A 20,985-nucleotide genomic window follows, 5' to 3' on the forward strand; every position below is an offset into this window, starting at 1 on the left:
CTCAGAGAGGACAGTACCTTTGAGAAACAATTAAAAAAATGAAAAACAAATATAGAGCGAAGAGGGCCTGCAAAGGAAAAGAGAAAAAGAAAAGGGAAATGCTCAACGGCAGTGCGCGTGCACAGCCATGGGGAGACGTCAGTGTTGCGACGCCACCGTCACGTCCTTCACAAATGGATGGCTTCTCAGTTGGCGGCATGTTGGGCGCTTGACTGGGTTCTCAGTGAGACACTGCTCCAAAAAGCTACGGAATTCACTTGAGACGCTCACCTCGTCCAGCATGTCAAGGATTGGCCCAAAGCCCTTGTACTGGTCGCAGAACACTTGGCTTGTGCAACTGGCCCCACCGGTGGCCCTCGAGCCAGGTGCGCTGCTGGCGTGAAATCTGGCACGCGGCTTACCGTCGCTGTCAGCATGCAGAGGGTTGTCCGTTCCAGTCGGGTAACAAGAACCAGAAGCTCCAAATGCGTCGTTGACATGCATGTCGACTAGACTCCGCAATGTGAACTTTCGACGGTACCCGTTCAGGATCATACTGGGATACTGCCGCTCCAGTGGCCTCCAAGGCAACGTTCCCGTTGCCATGTGGAACGCCGTGATGCCGAGCGACCATACATCGTTGCTTGTCAGTGTCCCCAGCCCCAGGCAGCTCTCTGGGGACATGTACATAACCGTACCCCTCTCCGAGAAAATATTCTGTTGCTGTTTCCTTTCGGCGGCAAGATCCCGCAGAACGTCTTCGATGGGTGTAGCCGGGGCAATATCGGTCAAGTCAATGATTTGATACTTGAACTCAGCGTAGTAGGCACTAGAGTCGTCGAAGATGAGAATGTTGTGCGGTTTTACGTCGTTGTGAACGCAGTTGTGGTCCTCGTGAACGCACTGGAGCGCCGACAATATCTCCGTCATGCACCGCTTGATTTCCGACTCTGGAAATGGACCACTGCGCTTCAGCACATCTGCAACACTCCCTGTGACACTGCGCGCCAACACTAGGTGCGCGTACACCATCGCCTTCTCTGCACTGCGGAAGCCAGCTAGGCGTGGCATGTACGTGCCTGCGTAGTAGCTGTGCACTATTCCAGGATGCACCATATTCAAGCGCAGATTCACCGCCAGCTCGTACAAGTCGTGCAGCCTTCTATCTTTCGCATTGTAAGTGACCTCCTTGATTGCGACCGGAACCTTGGCGAGGCACACCTCGCTGCCGTCCATCGCGTCCGTGACAACCATCCACCCCTCGTAAACCAACGCGGTCGCACCGCGGCCGAGGTACAAGCCACCAGTATCGATGTACACCCGTTTCCCGCCAAAGATGCCGCATTCCCAGTGGCCGTTGAGGTGGGGAAAAAGGGCAACGTCACGCTCCCTGTTTCCGAGAGCGGCGTGAGAGGTGGCTTTCATGTCTGTGCTCTGCTTGCTTCGCTCCTTCGCGGCGTTCTCGGACAAGTACCCCAGACCACTTGCGTTGGAGCTACTCTCCGCCTCTACGTGCAACATGGAGCAGAATGAGACGTCCGAATTGTCGTCCATCAAAGGTATGAAGAGGGGTAGATCTTCATTGCTACCACGGCTGATGGTGGGATCCGCTATTGGACGTCCGACAGGCTCCTCCCTGTCTGCGTTCGCTGCGCTCCGAAGGGCACAATCGTGGTGGCTTGTGTCTTCGCACGGCTGTGAAGCGGGCACTTGTGTCGATTCGTCAAGCCCACGCATGGCAGCATCTATGATTCGGGCCAGATGGCAGATGGCAAGCAGACTTTTGTACCGGCACTCCTCGAAGACCGCGTACACAGAGGGGTCCATGTTTGCCAGCCTCTGCTTCTGCCTCTCCAAGGGCGGCACCGCAGAAACTCCTACAAAGGCAATCGACATGGTGGCCCATCCAGCCCTGTCACTATCTCGCTTGTTTGCACCTATTTGTGTAGACGTTTCCTTCGCTCCACCACCCTTGCTTCACATTCGGTGAGACCAGGAAAGAAATCAAGCACGCGAGAAGAAAGCAAGATAGACTTGGGCGAATGTAGTGCCATCAATGTAAACTCAAGCGTCTGTGCGGATGTACGAAAAAAGAAAAACAGCAGAGAAGGAGGGCTGAGCATACACACAGACACGAAAAAAAAAAGAAAACAACAAGAGAATCAGTTGATGCTTTTTCACACCTTTTTCTTCTTTTTGTTTTCGTCTCTGAAAGGGTGCAGAGAGGAAAAAGACGTCTATGTGAAAAAACAGCAAGAAAAGCAGCGGTGCGCACCGGAGAAAATGTATATATGTGTATACAGAATAACAGAGAGAGAGCGTGGGGCAGATAAGATAAAAGTTAGAACATCCTCGCCGCCTGGCTACCACTTTTTCTGCCCCGTACCGCGTAAGAAGTGCGCTGCGGGATAGAGAGAGCGTAGTAGCCAAGGGTGATGTACAAACGTGCATGCATTTCCATACGGACATGCACGGGGAAGAGCGGCGTGAACCTGTTTCGGCCGCTCTTTGCAAGCCTTGGTCAGCCAACAGTGGCGTGCCAGCGCCAAGGCGAGGTTCAAAGGGAGTCCCGCTCCCATCATCTGCGCTGTGAAGTGCGTCAGCGCCCGGCGTTTGATTACGCTGTCACCGGGAGCACAGCGGCCGTGACAACTCCCAAACTCCCGCGGTCGCAAGGTTGAAGCGCAGGGTTTCTCTCCTGCCGCACTTGCGTCGCAAGTACTCTGCAATGGCGGGTTTCAGGCCACCCGCCACGACGACTAAAGGCTCGGCGGGAGAGGGAGTGTGCAACTGATGCTTGCCACCGCACCGAAGCTAGGAATGACTGTGTTGCCCCCCTCCCTCAAGAAACATTGGTCCGCTCCGTCATCCTCGAAAGATCATCCCATCACGGCGCCGTCTTCCAGGCCAGAAGAAGCGCGATTCAGAGCATCCCTGGCGGCCCACTCGCCATCGGGAGCAACACATCTCGGAAGACAGGTGGCGCCTCGTTCCTTTTTTTTGCTGTGACTCGGCCATTCCGCGCCGGATCCCTTTTTGGGTCGACATCATCGCCTGGTACGCGGCCCCCCCTTGGGTTGCGCCGTGGCGCGCCGCGTCAAGATCTACCATTTGTAGAACGATATTCCTGACGAACCCGTTCTGTGTCGTGCGGGGGGGGGGTCTTTCTCCCGAAGCGCGGGGCTCACCGCTTATATGCCACGCGGTGCGCTCCTCAGGCCCTCTTTGGGCCGCCGAAAGGCAGCGTGGTGTTCGCTGCTTATCGGTGACGGGTTGGGCGTATCACCCCGCTTGATCGCCAGTGGAGCTGGAGCACCTTTGTCGGCGCTGGCGAAGCCCCATGCCAAAAGCACATCAAGAGACAGGTGACCGCGCTGTATGTTTGTTCGTGCGTGCCTTCGTGTACGCATGTGGATCGCGAGAACTGCGTAGAAGCGCGCGGAGATATGGAAATCGTTTTTTCTCTAAGGGAGAAACATGCGACAGAAGAGGGCTAGAGTGCTCTCTGGCATGAGGAATATGCAAGGAGAGAAGCATTCAACATGAGCAACGAGTCGTGCTTTCAAAGAAAAAATAGGACCGCCAGAAAGAGTAAAGGCAAACACATGGAGACTTCACCTCATGAAAAAAAAGAATAAAAGCGGCAATACCATAGCCGAAGGACAGGGAGTGTGAGAAGAAGAGCACAGAAGTAAACACAGTAAAACAGTCTCAAAGGACTTGAGCAAAAGGGAACTTAACAGAGGCTATAGTGTAACACATAGAAAAGAACAAACCAAAGAGCGGGAGACAAATCAGGGGGAGAAACTAGGCTAGCGTAACGACACGGCACACTCAGCGTCGCTGCGTGTTGCACCATCGTGAACACATACGCGAACCAGCGCAAACAATGAGAAACAAGGGATAAAAATTGTGAGAGAAAAAAGACAGCGGGCGAAGTGCTGATGTGTGTGGGGGGGGGGAGAAAAAGGTGGGCGGAGCGGCAAAATGGAAGGGGGCAACTAAGCGGTAATAAACGAAGAGATCGCAAAGTGTGCCCACTGAGGTTTGCAAGAGTAGCTGGAAGAAGAGCGCATACGCGTGTAGTTGTATGCTTTCGCCTGTGTGTGTGTGTGTGTGTGTGTGTGTGTCCAGAAGAGAGAAGTGGGTAAAGCTAACATGACGCTCGATCCACTGCGACACAACCGCACATGTGTGAAAAAGACGACGAAGCTACGACGGCGCCAAAGACACGGAAAGGAAAAGGAAGAGAAAGGTGGCAAAGAAAAAAGAGGGACAGTTGTCATACACCCCCTCCCACACACACACACATATATATATCAGCTGGTGAGGGACATCATATGTACTTACACTCCTTCGCGTTAAAGGAGGGAGAGCAAGCGCGTTTGAGAGGGAAAAAGGTGAGTTGTTCATTTTCCACCGAGCACCCTCCAATGCCGCAAGCGCACACACAGGAAAGGGTCGATGGGCCAATAAAATGCTCTTCGTCTGTTTCTTTGATTGTTCTTGTTTTTTGTTTTCAGAGTACCTGTCACACAAAGAGCATACCGCTAACGAAGAAAAGGAAAAGGAGATGGGGGTATGGAGAGCTAGCATGACAGAACCAGGTAGTAGCCGTTATAAATGTGCTAAGCAGTTCTAGGCGAAAGTGAAAAGCAGGCCTCCAGCTCTTCTCCCACTTGCATGATGTAAGTGACTGCAAACTATTGGGTGGTACAAAATCGTAGCGGTGCTTGTCTCCTTTTGCGTTCTCCTCGATGTGGTCCACACCTCTGAACGTAACTGTTTCACTCGACAAGCGTGGGCTGCGAGAGCATACTAATCGAACCAGCGCCGGCCACCAGACATGTTCGGCACCGTCCAGCCGTCTTGGTACTGCCACAAATGGTGCGGGGTGCCACCCGCATTACCGAAGAAAAAGTGATGTGGCGTTCCCGGCGGCACTTCCTTCATAAATGGGTGTGGAAGGCCAAAGAGCATATCATACGCTACGCAGAATACAAAGAAGGCCACAGACGAGCGGTAGAAGAGCCACTCAAACGGGATTTGAAACGGCCAGCCGAGGGCGTGCTTGGTTACATAAAACCCGCCTGCGGTAGGCGCCAAGCTGATTTGCTTCTGATGCTCGCGGTACGGAAATGTGCGCCTCGGCACCCCATACGGGTAAAGCTCCTTCACGCTGAAGCCACTCCGCCTCGTCAGCGTAGAGCGAAGCATGCTGGGGCGAACGTGCTATACTAGAAATGAACAAAAGCGACTAATGGGATAGAAACGTACAGCATCACACTATGAACGATACTGAGTCTTGTGTGCTATGGTGCGTGTGGTTTGCTTTTGCGTTTATAATCGATGTAATGAGGCGCACATAGAGGGGCAAGGATAGAGAGAGGGAGTCATAATTTATAACAGGACAAAGGTGCCCGAGGAAACAGTTTTCACTCACCGCCCATTGCTAGTCATTCCATGACTGGCACGCGTGCGCATTGTCGTCTGACGAGATGCGAGCACCGCGTGCGCAAATATCGACTCAAGTCCGCCCGGCCCCTCGTAAGCTACTCAAGGGAGTGTGCGTTTTGCCGCAGCGTACGTTACCTTGACGTAGGTTGTAACACGCATAACCCGACTCACCGGGGTCCTCCCCACTTCGTATGTGCGAGGGTGTCGCCGCATCGCCAAGCTTCGCCTTCGCATCAAGGCGAAGCCCATAGGGCACCACTAGGCGCACCATTGGGGAAAATGAAACCCTCAGCACCATGTAGCACGCTCCAAAGAACAAAACGGTATTTTACATCTGTACATGTGCGCAGAAAAAGGGCGTATACGCGATATCATGCCGCGGATCTCGCCATGTCTTTCAACTTCTGCAGCTCATTCAACCGAATAGCCAGTACGCTGTTGAAGGTGTCCATGTTTTCAAGCGGCGGCGCCTCCCCCTCCTCGACAAGGCCCGGTCTCTTTGCCACGATCTCCTGAGCGAGCTTCAGATGCTCCTCCGCCCTGTTGATGTTCTTGCTCAAAAGTGCGCAAATGCCGATGTTCAGCACCACGGTCGCATCCGCCGTGAGTATCTTTGCCTCCGGGCTGCGGTCTAGCAACATAGTGAAATCGCCATCAGCCAGCTTCAACAGCTTCGCTGCCTTCTGCGCTTCCTCCTCCTCCTCAATTTGCTGGCGCACCTCGGCCTTCACCTCCTTGAGAGTCGTCGCGCCGCCAGGGACTCGACTAATAGTCGAGGAGGCCGCTTCTGTCATGTGTTGGGTTGAGCTGCCATGCACTGCCTTCGCCGCGTCGGCAGATGCCTCCGGCGCGTCGCTATCAGAACTCCCTTCGCTCTCCTCTCGCCGCAGAATTGACCTCTCCGCCATGTGCAACGCTGTGCATCCACGGCGAAACCTCGCGTAGGCATAGCCTTCACTACTGTCGAGCGCCTTTCCGTAGCACTCGATCGCCTTCTCCAAGTGGCCTTGGACCTCGTACGCCTTGCCCAAGTTTGCCATAGCGTAGTAGTTGGCCTCGTTGAGGCGGACCGCGGCGCTAAAGTCACGCACGCAGGACTCAAAATGAACGGAGCGCAAGCGCAACCCCGGTACGCTGCTCTGCAGAACACAAAGACCGCGCATGTTGTACGCATGATCGTTTTCTGGATCTAGCGAGATAATACTAGTATTGTCTTCGATGGCGTGCAGGTAATCGTGCAAGGTTTGGAAGCAGTTTGCGCGCCATTCAAGAGCCTGCACGTTTGTTGGCTCCAAGTCCAGCGCGTGAGAGTAGCACTCGATCGCTTCCTTGTACATTCCCTGCATTCGGTTCCATTGCCCGAGCAGGAAGAACGCAAGCGAGCTTGCGTCGTATGCCTCAATGGCAGCATCCAGTGCCGTTTTGGCCTTGGTGAAGTTTGGCTCCGCGCTACGACCTGTCGGTTCTAGATATCCTCGGGCCTCAGCACATTTTTCGTAGCACTCCCTCATACGCGCCTCGAGCAGCTGCCTTTCCTTCTTGGCTTTTGCCCTCTGAGCCTTTGCCGCGGACTTGAACAAACCTTTCGGAGGCATGGCGACGTGCTGCCGGACTGTGTGAAAGAGCTATTAGATGCGCAGTGCGCGGGAGACAAAGAAAAAAAAGCGCTCGGCTTCAGCGAAAACGCTCCGGCGATGCAGATGACTAGATACGCAAGACACCAGACGGTCGTGATTCTCATCCCAAGGGCAAATGATGTGTAAAGCACAAGAGGAAGCAAGTAGTTGAAAAGTGGTCTGATGAAGTAGTAAGAGAAGCATATGTGACACATCCTCTCCCCTCCATTTCGCGCTACCGCAGCGAATGAACTGCACGGACCCACGCCTCCGACCTCATCAAAGCTGCGGCAGGAGCTTACTGAAGGCTGGTTTGAAGGGATGAAAGTATCTGGACAATCGCACGGCGATCGCCATGACGCGCAGCAGCGTCGTCGTATTTGCCCCTGCTAATTTGTACGATTTGCTTCGCTTTCTAGAAAAGGGTTACTTAATCTTGTAGGTTTTAATAAACAAGGAAAAACGGTGATGATGGTGTGAATAGTGAGGACGCACGGCACAACACGGCGGAGAGAGTTGAACAATGCGTGCCAGTGTTTAGTATCCATTTGATAATTAAGAGCGTGCGGCCGCAAAATTCAGCGAATCTGCGTGCTTGCTCCTCTTTTCAAGTAACTCTTAAGTAAGCCTTCTTGAGTCCTCACTCCAGATTAAAGAAAAACAATTATCAATCAGAGCGTACCTCACAGACTTCCGTAACGAGAACAAAAGAAGAGAGAACCAGTCACACAAAAAAAAAGGTGGAGAGCTGAAAAAGAAGAAAAAAGCTACCGTAAGTCATAGGGCTCAGTGGTATGTGTGCTGGAGAGAAGGACCAAGAAAAGAAAGCAAAACAAGCCGTCTTGCGTAACTGGGCCCCCGCCGCTGCGCTTTGATCATCAGCGGCGAACGAGCAAAGCAAAAAGAAAAAGCCAAAGCAGCAACCTCCCCCAGCGGATGGCGTTCAGCACTTCAAGCAGTATCTGATTTGCGTGCAGGCGAGAACGGTGCCAGCTCGTTGCTCTCTTTCTTGAATGCAAATGTTCGCCGCGCGCACAGGTACTCCTTCTCATCCGCGGAAGGAACCTTGGTCCAGCTGGGATCCTTCTCAATCAGCTCGCGAAACGTCAAGTAAGCCTCGGAAACTGCATGAAGCCCATACTCCGAGGCCACCGCTATCAAGAAATCAATGGGAATGACGTTCACGTCACGCATTGGTCCGTTGTTGGTGGTGAACTGGAAAGTGTGACCGATGCGAGGAACAGAGTCGACGGACCATCCCGCCTTCATGATGCTATTTGCGTACTTCTTTCCCTTCGCAAAAAGAACGCTAGCGTCGATAAACATACCGAGAAAGGTACCACCAGGAACCAGGGCGTTTGCGATGCTGCCCAAAAAATGACGCGCCTTTTCCTCGCTGCAAAACGCGTGGTGAAGCCCAGCGAAACAGTTGATGACATGAAACTGTCGGGGGTGGATTTTCACAATGGTGCTCATCCAAAAGTCGTCGGAAAACACATCGCCGCAGATGACGTCGTAGCGTGCCTCAGTTGGCATTTCCTTCGAGCTGGAAATGACGCTCGTTGTCGCATCAACCACGCTGCGCTTCAGATCGATGCCCACATAGCGCAAGGTCTTATTGCGCATCCACTTACGCACAACAGACCCGCCACAACACAAATCCAAAACATCGTTCGACGGCGTCTTCGGATTCATCAGATCGATCAAGAGAGATACACATCGGGTGGTCACCTGCTGTGTGAAAGTCGCGTTTGGCGGCGGTGGCACGTGATAGCCGATTTCAGCGTCCGTGTTGAAGGTCGAAAACGCCCTCCAGCACTCTTCACAGTAGAAAAGATTGCTGGTGCCGTCCAGCATGCCCAGCGCAAAAGCACGCCCGCAGTACATGCAATCGCCGTGGCCCGTCTCGATCCAGCAGTTCTTGCACCAGTACGCATTGTGCCTACTATTCCGCCTCCCCACGTCGTTCACCTTGTGGCACCGTTCGCACTGATAAGAAGGCGCCTTCAAAAGCCACAGCATCTCGTCCTGCGTCACGCCAGGGCTATGAACAAGCTCATCAACGTGATCAAATGAGTCTGCCTCGCAGTTTTCGGCGGCGTCAAAGTCCTGCAAAACATCCCACCAGTGAGCGCCATCGTCGGCACGGCGAAGCAGACATTCTACAATTGAACCCACAGCCAGCGTGGGGTACGCCTCCCTCTGATAATCTGCGAATTCGCCTTCGTAGGGGATGATTATCCTGTTGTGGACGCTGTTGGAAGAGACCCCAAGGTAAGCGCGGTCAAAACCCTCGTTCATTTCGTTTGCGACCACAACTTTTTCGACCGAAAAACGCACAGTGAGGGACGTTGGAGGGAGCCAGACGAACGTGGGAAATACCGAATCGTCATCCAGCTGTATCGATGGTGTAAACACGAGGCCCATATTGCTGTGATCGAAGACTGGGGTATCGACGAGTTTCTTGGAGGAATCTAACGGAAGACATTCTGCTTTAAGAATAACAATGTGCGCAGGATGGGCGTGCGGCCATGTGCTTTCGTCCTCAATTCCAACACTGTTCAGCATGCGCATGCGTTCAGCAAACGGGATGCCTTTGGTCTCCTTGCCTTTGAAAAGCAAAACGTCGTCTATGATGATGCGATAATCCAGGCTGCTTCGATACGAAGGGGAAACCGTGCCTTTGAACACACAATTAATCACCGGATCTACGGCTCCACCAAAACAGAGGGGAAGGCCAAAGACGCTGTGATGGGCAACGTCAAACCCGAAAATGTTGCCCTTTGCATCTGTTCCAACAACAACAGGCGTTCCCACAGCTTTTCGGTGAACCGTGTACGTACCTCGCGCAAAACTGTCTGCAGCGTCCGCAAATGACATGCGCGTCAACATCTGAACTGGAGAAAGATGTTTTTGAACACGTTGCCATAGTTCCATTGCGCTAGCGGCTGATGCCCAAGCCCAGCACGGCAGAACTTTCTTCACATGCGAAGGAACGCCCCCGTAATATGTGTGGTTTGTGTCAAGTGACAAATCTGCGGCCAGCATTGCGTCAAGATTGCTGCACACATAAAACGGTGCGCTTTTGTTGCGACTCAGCAATTCTCTCGTCGCCGCATCGAGAGAGGAGGTGGAAAATGAAACTCCAATGACGCTAGCGCTACAATCATCACACAAAAGTCCAATATACCAAATTATGTCCCAAAGCGGAATGGTAACTGGGTTCTCGCTCGCTGCCGGATCAACGTGCAGGTGCAAAACGTGAATTCGGTCCCACTTTACATCTCCGTTGAGTATCTCCAAGAGTTGCGTCTCGACGTCGCGCAGCGCCTTCCACGCCTCGAAAAAATCGTCTGCCCGATACTTCATTTCCAGTGAAAAATCGGCTCGCCGATCCTTTATTGCACTAAGCTTCGCCTCCTCACCGACAGTGATCATGACGCCTAGCTGCAAATGAGGACTGCAGAGGTACGGCACCACCGATTTCATGCGCACAATGCGCGCAACGGAAACAGGAGACTCAGACATGATGCCCCCAACCACCACCTCTAGCGATTCAGGTGAAGTGCACGCTGCGAAAAAATAGTGCCGGTATGTCCCGTTCGTCTGAATTCCGCCCATGCCAACCACCGATCGACTGTAGCCGATTGCTGACACGCTAGCATTTTCCGAAACGGCCGCAAAAAATGCTTCCCAGGCGTTTGCCAGAAAAATGGCGACGTCGCCGTTGAATTCAGTTGGTAAATCTAGGTGCACGAGAAGACCGCGAGAATCATTTAAATGTGCGACAGCGGTGAGTTCCGTGTATAGCGTCAAGATAGACCGTGAAAGCAAAAAACCCGACGAAACATGCTCTTCGTCGCCATTTGACGGGATATTGCTCGACACCATAAACTGCCCGTTAAGAAAGTACTGCAGTGAGTCTTCATCCAATCCACCACGTTCGGCGTAGAGATACTTAAGTGACAAAAGTGAGGAAATACTGTTCAAGTACCGATCTTCTTGAACAACGCTCATCTTTCTCTCAACCGGAACGCTCAGTCGGTATCGGTACCAGCCAATTGTATGGAAGCTCGGAGGTGCCCCTTCAATCACCCCCGGAGGAACGAACGCTTTCGCATTGACGTTTAGCATGTTGGTTTCTTTTACAGGAAAAAAAGAGCAGCACTGTTGATTGCATTTTCATCAAATGGCAACATCCAGTTTCAGTAGAATAGAGGAAATCGAATGTGAGAGAGATAGCATTCCATTTTTTTTCTTCGCAGCAGCAAAGCAACAGGTGCACAACAATCTTTTTTTTGCACTCTTATGAGAAGCAGTAGAGCGGGTTGCTGAAGAAATATTCCAGCGCTTCACTCACCGCTAACGGCATCATAGAGCAAAGAGAGCACGAATGGCTTGGCAACGCCAGGTCTGCTTTTGCAGCAAAAGTGATGTACGTGTGGGAGCTTCTTTTTTACCAGTGGGGCATAAGGGAGAAAACTAAACATTTTTCTGCCTCGACTTTCACATAGGAACTTTCAGCTTCGCCACGCATCTAAGTTGACCATTAGAAAAGGAGGATACCGCCACTCGATCAGTTCTGCTTTCACTCCTGACAACACACAGCGCATCAGTCGTTTTCTCTTTTTTCTCAACCCTTGAAGAAACGAGGTCACATGATACACACATGCTCCACGCCACGACCTCCCAGGATCTATGACTTTGCTCGCACAGTCGAAAATCGTCCCCTTTTTACCCGTTTTAGCTGCTTAGCTCTTTCGACACACTAGCAAGATGTCAACCCAGATCTCCTTCAAGGGCTGCCTCTCACCCTTGCGCGTTCTCACGCTTGACACTCAAACAAAAAGCTTTCACAGAAGAGAGCGTTCAGCTCTACTTCGCGGATTCGCAAGCCATGCAACCACGCTGCATGCACAAAGCCCTCGTTCAGTTTTTCGACTAATTGAAGAAGAGAAATGAAACATCACATATTACTGCATCGACTCCTTCATCCCGGTCGACAGTGCTCCCAAGGCAAAATACGGTCATTTAACACGAACGTCCTAGCGCACAATGAGTAAAACTTCACTCTACCAGGCATGTCACACGCCCCCATCGCGCGGTGCGAAGCAGCGCCAGACACGCGGTGCAGCAATGCGCCGACTCAGTCATCGGAGCACTGCCCACCTCCCGCCCCGCAGGTCGCCTCGCAGCCGCGCACAGCAGGCGGGTCGCCACGTCGTGCATCCCTCGCGGCGGCACCCGGGCCCACCCACCAGTAGGCAGCGTGAGGGCCGGGCGTGGGATACGCTCGGGTCGCGCACACACCCCGCCCATCACATGGACGGCACGGGCGCGTGCACGGTCACAAGTCGCCCCGACGCAGCGCCATCCAGGGCCCGGCCGCCGGCATCCGTGGGGATACATCGCTCTGGCCACCCCTACGCCATAGATGCTTGGCCCTGTCACCACCAGGGGCTGTTCAGCACTGGCAAGGGTAGAGCGAGAGGGAAGGGGGAGGGGGGGGCTGCTCGGCCTCCCAAAAGAGAAGGTGCGCGGCGGACCCTGAGATGCCACGGACGGAGATGCCCTTCGTAATCAGCGCTATCAAGGCAAAAACTCCAAAGAAACCTCCACTAAATTATGCATCATTTCAAGAAATCTCAGACGAACAGTGCACCTGAGTTATGAAAATATGAGAACAAACTAAAGTGAACCTCCTTTTCGAGCCTTGCTGCCAGCGGCCACTGAGATTCAAGAGAACATGATCCAGCTGCACATCCTCTGCCCAACTTCGTTGCGCAAGTAGAGGGAGAGGTGAGGGGCACAATCATACTTTTCCGCTTACACGAACAAAAGACGTCTTTTCCTACCGCTTGCATAGTCAACCGAAGAACTTTCAACAACACAACAGGACGTCCTCCGTCCCCATAGTTTAAGAAACACCGATACTTGGCTAAAGGCATCGCGGGCTTCCCCTATCCCCATCCCAGCCCTTTTCCGAAGAACGCAACCAGGTGGTCTCAAAATCTGTGCTCACAGCCCCCACGCTCTCCTCCTTTGCGCCGCGAGAACAGAAAGACGACTGACTTGAACAACGTTCCACTCGCTGCTTCGCCGCCTCCCAAGACCAACAGGGCAGGGTGAGCACGAAAACGGTGCGGCGGAAAAAAAGGAGTACGGCACTCAGGGTTCCCGAGTCATCACTGACCTCAGTACTAACGGAGCCTGTGAGTGCTTAACTTCACAAATCGGACGGGATATGGTGTTTTCACTCAAGTGTGGTCGTACTCGTCGTCGCGTCGGTACGGCAGCGGGGGCGACAAGCGCCTGTGGCGCGAAAAATGATGAGAGTGGGGTTTGAACCCACGCCCTCGAAAGGATTGGAACCTTAATCCAACGTCTTAGACCACTCGACCATCTCACCTTATACGGCCCGACAAAATATAAACATTTGCACATCCACCATTGGTGTCTCTACAGCACTTGGACCTTTCGATGGGCGTGTAGCTCAGTGGTAGAGCGTCCGTTTCGCATACGGAAGGCCTAGGGTTCGATCCCCTACTCGTCCACGTTTTCCTCGCTGCGGAACCTATTTTGAAGTAAAGCTTAGTTTGGGTTTATTGTACGGCGCCGCTGGTCTAGTGGCATGATGATACCCTCCCAAGGTATTGACCCGGGTTCGATTCCCGGGCGGCGCAAATTTTTTCGGACAGGAGCGCCGGCGGGTGGCGGCCTTTTTGGTTAGGGGCGGAGGGCTCTTCCAAATTACCCGAAAATCTCGGCGCGTGGCGCTCCACGGTCCAAGAAGCCCCACCCGTATGGAAACTAAGCGGCCTCCCCCTCGCCCGCACCGAACGCCTTTCACCTTAAAGGGAAAACGTATCCACGGCCTGGGCTAGGGGCGGCGGGCGATGCACCGCTACGGACGTTAGCGGCCAGGACTTCGATGACACCCGGTCAGAAAAACAAGCAAATAAACACGTTTCTCTTACCCCATCCGAAGAGGTTTTCCTTTAATCTGGCACATTTTATCCGTCCCTGACATTTCCCTTTGGGCGAAAAAGAGGGAGATCTCGGCACACCCGGCCACGCACCGCACCCGCGGCCCGCCCCACCCAAGCGACCCAAAAGAAACGCGCAAAAAATCCTTCCCGGCCACAGGAAAACACGCCCCAAAAGCATTTTAAATCGCATTTCCTCCACGCCCCTCTATCCCCCTGCTTCTTATAACAACACCGCCATGCGACATGCCCAGCGTAAAGATTAAAGCCCATTCAGAGAGAACAATGGTCAGATGAACAAAAACGCCTAGACAGGCCAATCCACCGCCTCCCGAACATATGGCGCCGCTGCGCCGCCCACGCCTGCACACCCCCCCCGCAGCCACGCCGGGAAAATACCCTGTGCGCGTTTCGGGCGGGAGGTGCACACGCCGGATGGAGGTGTCGCCACAACACTTCGGCAGCTCTCATGCGGGCATCGACTCTCGCGTTTTGCGAAGTTCTCGCTTTTGACAGGCGGCGCGGTGCAGACAGGCATCAGGCGAGGAGCGGCGGCGATGCTCTACAACAATACTGCGCTGACACGTGCTGCGAAAACACACCGCGAGCCCTTGCGTGCAGTTGCCGCGCTGAGTGTAAAGCGATGGAGCCGGGGCTCGGCCAACCGCGAAGAGAGCTGGAGCAGCGAAGGCGCGGGCGGTGAGGCGCGGCTGTTGCACACCGCCTCCCCCCGCCCATGGCACCCGACACCGGCCCCCGCAAGAGTAAAGGGTGCGCTTGTGTGTGGCATACTGCGGCGTGCGGGCGGGGGCATAAACGCTGTCGCGACTGGCCTGTCGCGTGCGCCTCCGATTTCAGCCTGCCTTTTCGCACCACGAATGGGAACACAAGGACAGAGTGCACAGGCTTTCGAAATAGGCAGCGCCGGAGGCGCCATCACCAACTGCATGGATCACGGACCCGGCCACCGGCTCCAGACGCCGAGCCGACATCCCCCGAAACCGCGCCGCCCGACGCAACACGCGACGACAAGGGCTGCTTGGCGGCGGGAGACCACCTCTGCTCGGCTGTGCACGAACACCTTTGCGCACCTTGGGCTCCCACAGCGACGGGCGACAGGCAGTGGCAACATGGAGTGCAGACGGTGTGCTGCGCACGACTCCGCCAGCGTTGCGGCACCCCCATCCCCGGCTGTGCTTGTTACGAGGGCTTCCGACCCATCGTTGCGCCCCGGAATGCCACGTGAGCCTCCCCGATTCCTTGAAGCTCGAAGCGCGCCGAGTTTGAAGCCCCGGGCTTGCACGCAATGACTTGGCCACGCACACCCCACCCGCGCTGCATGAGCGTCCCCTCTCGGGTGTCCACGGATGCTGCCCACTGTCTCCCCCAGAACGGCAGACTACGAGCCCTTGCGCTCAGGAACCTGCTCATTCACGGGCCTCCTCCGCCTGAAACACCCGCACCCGGCCAAGGCATGCGGGCTCAGAAGTGGGGGGGGGTCGATGCCCCCATGCAGCCATAGACCCATGGCGCCGCCCCACCTGTCGTGGCACATGCGGGCAGGTCATCCCAGCGCGCCCCCGTGGCACGGACGGAAACGGAAGATGCAGGCAGCGAGCCCCCCACCCCAGACAACAACGCCGTTCTGAAGCAAGCCCCCCCCCCCTCCACCACCACACGTGCGAAGATGCGGGCGCTGTGCGCAGACACTCTCGGGCACAACGCGCCTGGCGCATCGCATCCGAGCAAGGCATGCAGCGGCCACAAGGGCACGGGTGATGAACGTAGATGGCGCGCAGAGACCCACACGGATCATCCCCAGGGCGCATGTGAGCGAAACATGCGGCACCTCCTACACCCGACCCTGTGGACAGACGAGGCGCCAATGCCGGAAGCATGGCGAGAGCGCCGTGAATAGCACCGTCGAATTCTGCAGACCCGAATGCCACGAGCCCCCAGGCCATACTATGGGATACTGCGGCGTAATGCGACTGTGGGGGATGGGGCGGGCGAGGCATGGCACACAGGCGGGGCGCAGGGGCTCGGGGGGCCCTGGCCTGCGGCTGCCCGACTTTCTTCCTGAGCTCGCCCGACATGCGCCTGGACCCCGCCCCCTGCTGCCCTGCACGGAAGGCGCCACCTCTTGCTGCCCTCCGGCGGTGGACCCTGGGCGCGGCCCGCGTGGGTCAAGCCGCGCGGTGCCCCCGGGGCCGCCTGGCGCGGATGATGCGGAGTGTCCCGGAGGAAGGGGGCGAGAAGAGCCCGTTAGGCGCATGGGCGGGCTCGGCGGCAGGACGGTTCGCCCTAGACGGCCGGGATGGGGCCGTGACGCGGCAGCGGCGGATGCCCGGCGGCTGTGTGTGCGTGCACTCGCTGGCTTGCTCGTTGCGGAAGCAGCGCGTGATGGAACGCCGTGTCTCGTGCGGGCCCTACGAGCAGCACCAAATTGACGTGTAGTCGCTGTGCCCTTTTCTTTGCAGCCTTGTGCCTGTCACCTTTGGCTCGTCCCTCTGGCTGATGCTCCCCCGCTTGGCAACTGCCTTCCCTGTGCCCCGCAGGTACCCCATACCCAGCGATCGTCGCCGTTGGAGAACGAAAAAGGCCGAAGACGAGACCCTCCACCGGAGGGAAAGGGGGCCCCCCGCGCAGCCACGCTAAGAGAAACGGAAAGTGCGCGGGCGCGGCATGAAGCTCAGCGTCACATCCGAGGAGAGAAAGCCAGCGCAAGCCGAAAAAGGGCACCGAAAAGATGCGGAAGAGATGCGAAGTGCATTGTCACAAGGCGTAAACGACGTTCCTACGACTGGCCTGTACGTGCTCGAGCCGTGGGAGGGTGCTCCCTGTTCGTTGTCTGTTTTACCAGTCCCCCTCTCCCGTCCCTTTAGCGTTGCAGTGAAGGAGGGAGGGACTACACGGTATGTTGTGGACGGCACCCAACCAATCACCACAAACATATATAGTGTACATGAGTATAGATCTAAGTATGCCGATGCGAGCCCTTGCGGTCTACGTTAGCCAGCATGTGTGCCTTTATCACCTTTTCCTTTTCCATGCCTTTACATCATCCCCCTCCCCCTCCCCTCGCGTTCCTCCTCCTTTCGACACGTAACACACACACACACACACACACACACGATGGCATGAGCCGTGACCAACATTTTCTCGCTCTTCTCTCTCCCGCTGTCTTTAAATACTCCTTTTGCAAGATCAACCAAAGCCACAACGCGCCACATACACATACACACACATATACAAATATATACATACCTACATACATATATATGTGTGCGTATGCGTATATGTATATACCTATGCATGCATAACGGCACATGCGTACACCCAGACCCCACCCACCCAACCCACACACTTCCTCAGAAGGCAAAGGAGTCAGGCGGACCTGTTCTCTCTTCCCCCTTTCGACACATCTTTGAGTTGGCGTGTGCGTGCGATTTCGTCTGCGTCTGCCCCTTCGCGCACAGTCTCAAGTGACGCAAAGGAGAATTGGTGAGGAGTAGAAGGGAGGACCCGAAAAGACTGTCCATCTTGCTATTCCCGTCGCTTATTTTGTAAAGCTACTGCTGTATACATATATGTGTATATGCATTTCCTGCGCCCTTAGTGTCGTTCCGTACCGTTGCTGCTGCTCACATTCCTCGCTTTCTCGCACCCCTCCCCGCGCCTCCCCGTGTGAGAGGAGACACAGAGAGAAGCGAAGAACAGCGGAGGCTGTTTGTGTATCCGCGACCTACTTCTCGTTTCGTGTCTCCTGCCACGATCGGAGGGAAAAACAGGATCAACGGTGCTCTCATCATCTCGGAGATCGCGGAGGAGGAGCTGAGGAGAGGGAGAAGGTGCGAACACCGGTGTGCGCCCCGTCATCACCTTTTCCTTTCGCAGCATTTCTTTTTTTTTTCGTTGGATTTCGTGTGTTTGTCAGCGCTTCTAAGACGCGCCCTCCTCTCTTTCTCATCCTCGATCTCTCTGCGCGTGTGCAGGGCTGCAGGCACGCACACGTCCTATCGACATTGGTAGATAAAAGCACTCGTTTTTGCGCAACGCGACACGCGACATGCTCCGAACATCGGTGATGCGTGCTCTCGGCAGGCCAGGCTTGCCTAGAATTGCTGCTAGCGTCGGTGGCACAGCTTGCATTCCCATGGCTGCGCTGTTCCGTCGCCCTGCCACGCCGACCGCAGCGTCTGCCACGTCAGCGCTGTGGTGCACTCGGTGCTTTGAAAGCTCCAGTGCGGAGTCGCCGCCAAAGGATGCTGATGCGGGCGAGAAAACGAGGCCGACTGAGGAGCCGCGTGTTGAAGCGACCCTGATGCCGTCGGAGACTGCCGCAGCGCCGGCTGCCGCTGCCACTCCCGCACCTGCCGCCCCTATAAAGAGCAAGGGGGTCGACTACGCCCGCCTCTACGCGCATCACCCGATCGACTATGAGCGCTCCACTTCGCAGTCCCCCAACATACTGCGGTTTCCTGCGAACACGTCTGACCCGACATTCCAGGAGAACATGGCGCGCATGGAGGGTTTCGTGGAGCAGCTGCGCGCGCGCGTGCGGTACGTGCAAGCCGGAGGCGTTGTGTCGGCGGAGGAGGCTGCCAAGGCGGGCGTCTCTATTTCGTCCCTCGAGGCGGACGACCGGGTCCGCAAGCTGCACCTGAGCCGCGGCAAGATGCTCGCGCGCGAGCGCATCGAGCGGCTTATCGACCCCGGCACCCGCTTCCTCGAGCTCTCGCAGCTGGCTGGGTGGGACTTGTACTGGGATGACAAGAAGAAGGAGTACGAGCGGTGCTACAGTGGTGGCATTGTGACGGGCGTCGGCATCGTGAACGGCGTTCGATGCATGCTCGTCGCGAACGACGCAACGGTGAAGGGCGGAACATACTACCCGATCACCGTGAAGAAGCACCTGCGCGCGCAGAAGATTGCGGAGCAGAACCACTTGCCTTGCATCTATCTCGTCGACAGCGGCGGCGCCAACCTCAGCCGCCAGGACGACGTCTTCCCTGATGAGCAGCACTTTGGCCATATATTTTTCAACGAGGCGCGAATGTCCACCAAGTCCATCTCGCAGATTGCGGTGGTGATGGGCAGCTGCACGGCGGGTGGCGCCTACGTGCCGGCCATGGCAGATGAGAGCATCATCGTGGCCCGCAACGGCACCATCTTCCTCGGCGGTCCGCCGCTTGTCTTCGCGGCCACCGGAGAAAAGGTATCGTCAGAGGATCTCGGCGGCGCAGACGTGCACTGCCGCATCAGCGGCGTGGCGGATCACTACGCGACTGACGACCTGCACGCCTTGTACCTCGCGCGCCGCGCCGTGGCAAACTTGAACTTGAAGGAGCACAACGAAGCGCGAAACCCAACCGATGTGAAGCCGGTGCCGCCGCTGTACGACCCGAGGGAGCTGGGCGGCTTTATCCCGGATATGCTGTCGGACGTCGTCAAGAGCTTCGACGTGCGGGCCATCATTGCGCGCATCGTCGACGGCAGCCGCTTCGATGAGTTCAAGGCGCTATACGGCAGCACGCTTGTGTGCGGCTTCGCAAGGGTTGAGGGGATGCAGGTAGGCATTATCGCGAACCAGGGCATCCTCTATTCGGAGTCCGCCCTGAAGGGGGCGCACTTTATCGGTCTGTGCACGCAGCGCAAGGTGCCGCTGCTCTTCCTTCAGAACATCACCGGCTTCATGGTGGGCAAAAAGTACGAGGAGGGCGGCATCGCTCGCAACGGTGCTCGGCTCGTGATGGCAGTCTCCACAGCACCGGTGCCGAAGATCACGGTGCTCATAGGCGGCAGCTATGGCGCCGGCAACTACGGCATGTGCGGGCGCGCCTTCGAGCCGCGCTTCCTCTTCATGTGGCCAAACGCGCGCATCAGCGTGATGGGCGGGACGCAGGCCGCTACAGTGCTTGCCTTAACGAACCGTAACTTGAAGAATGCCTCGGAGGCCGAGGTTGCTGCCTTCAAGGACAAGGTGAAGAGGAAGTACGAGAGGGAGGGTTCGTGCTACTACAGCACCGCGCGCCTCTGGGACGACGGCGTGATCGCTCCGGAGGACACGCGTGTCGTTGTGGCAGAAGCACTGCGTGCGACGCGGCTGGCACCGATGGTAAAAAAAATAGAGTGACGTGCCTATGAGAGTTTTGGTGCGCGTGCTCTTGTGAGAGGGTGTGCTGTGCGAAAAAAAAACCTGTAACAGCCTCCACGCATGCCCTTCTTCTTTCGCGCTCTCCGTCCTTCTCTCTCCCTTCGTGCGATGGGGCGCATGCATGCTCGCGCCGTCTGTGCTGTACTCGGGTTAGGCGTGTTTTCTGATGTGCTTTTCGGTGCCCACTCCTTTATTTCACGGAGTCCGATCGGGCGTGGGCGTTGCTGGGAAGGTCGATGGCATGGAGCTCGTCATCCTCGTCCCTATCTCGACTCCGCCGCTGCGCCACGTCTGCCCTCCTGCGAATGCTGGGAGTGGCGGCTGAGGGTAGGAGACGGGGTCGTGAGGCGATGTGGAAAGACGTGGTGAGATAGGTGACCATCATCGAGTGATAGCACCGAGGGCGTCTTGGACTACCACCGCCACGGTGTGAGGCATGGGGTTGACCTTGTATCGTGGCTGTGCAGTCCCTACACCGCTGTGTTTACGTGCCAGCCATTCTTATGTTAAGAAGCACAGCACATCAGCACTGATGCCAACGTGCCTGCGCGCGGACGAACACCCTAGCTTGCTCTACCATCCTTTCTTGCGTACATGTGCTCCCCTCATGCTGCCACAGGCATTCACGCTCAACTTGCCATGGACCCCACTCGTGCGGGTGGATGGGCCCAAGCTTTTTGTATCGTCTCTCTTCCTCTTGCTCTCCTTGCTCTCACCGCGTCACTTGCCGGCAACGTGTTCTTGTCGTTTCCGCTGACTGTCCTGTTTTCACCCTTGCCTGCCTGTGCGG

The 20,985-nt window shown here is 55.8% G+C and overlaps 5 protein-coding genes and 1 non-coding gene across 6 annotated transcripts; 2 read left to right on the top strand and 4 right to left on the bottom strand.

Annotated features, from left to right (window-relative positions):
- Positions 1–138: 138 nt before the first annotated feature.
- On the bottom strand, positions 139–1,875 carry LINJ_11_0560 (putative protein kinase; the record flags this gene model as incomplete). The annotated part of the gene is made up of 1 exon (XM_001463820.1): positions 139–1,875. The coding sequence occupies one exon, from the start codon at positions 1,873–1,875 to the stop codon at positions 139–141; it is 1,737 nt and encodes a 578-aa protein (XP_001463857.1).
- A 2,922-nt stretch (positions 1,876–4,797) lies between these two features.
- LINJ_11_0570 (conserved hypothetical protein) lies at positions 4,798–5,196 on the bottom strand (the record flags this gene model as incomplete). Its single annotated transcript, XM_001463821.1, has 1 exon — positions 4,798–5,196. The coding sequence occupies one exon, from the start codon at positions 5,194–5,196 to the stop codon at positions 4,798–4,800; it is 399 nt and encodes a 132-aa protein (XP_001463858.1).
- A 611-nt stretch (positions 5,197–5,807) lies between these two features.
- Positions 5,808–7,031, bottom strand: LINJ_11_0580 (tetratricopeptide repeat (TPR) protein; the record flags this gene model as incomplete). Its single annotated transcript, XM_001463822.1, has 1 exon — positions 5,808–7,031. The coding sequence occupies one exon, from the start codon at positions 7,029–7,031 to the stop codon at positions 5,808–5,810; it is 1,224 nt and encodes a 407-aa protein (XP_001463859.1).
- Positions 7,032–8,003: 972 nt separating this feature from the next.
- Positions 8,004–11,186, bottom strand: LINJ_11_0590 (conserved hypothetical protein; the record flags this gene model as incomplete). Its single annotated transcript, XM_001463823.2, has 1 exon — positions 8,004–11,186. The coding sequence occupies one exon, from the start codon at positions 11,184–11,186 to the stop codon at positions 8,004–8,006; it is 3,183 nt and encodes a 1,060-aa protein (XP_001463860.2).
- Positions 11,187–13,664: 2,478 nt separating this feature from the next.
- LINJ_11_tRNA1 lies at positions 13,665–13,735 on the top strand. Its single transcript has one exon. It is a non-coding gene; the product is annotated as a tRNA-Gly (tRNA).
- Positions 13,736–18,563: 4,828 nt separating this feature from the next.
- Positions 18,564–20,174, top strand: LINJ_11_0600 (putative 3-methylcrotonoyl-CoA carboxylase beta subunit; the record flags this gene model as incomplete). Its single annotated transcript, XM_001463824.1, has 1 exon — positions 18,564–20,174. The coding sequence occupies one exon, from the start codon at positions 18,564–18,566 to the stop codon at positions 20,172–20,174; it is 1,611 nt and encodes a 536-aa protein (XP_001463861.1).
- Between the last annotated feature and the right edge of the window lie 811 nt (positions 20,175–20,985).

Source organism: Leishmania infantum, chromosome 11 (genome assembly GCF_000002875.2).
Source record: "Leishmania infantum JPCM5 genome chromosome 11".
Classification (NCBI taxonomy): domain Eukaryota; phylum Euglenozoa; class Kinetoplastea; order Trypanosomatida; family Trypanosomatidae; genus Leishmania; species Leishmania infantum.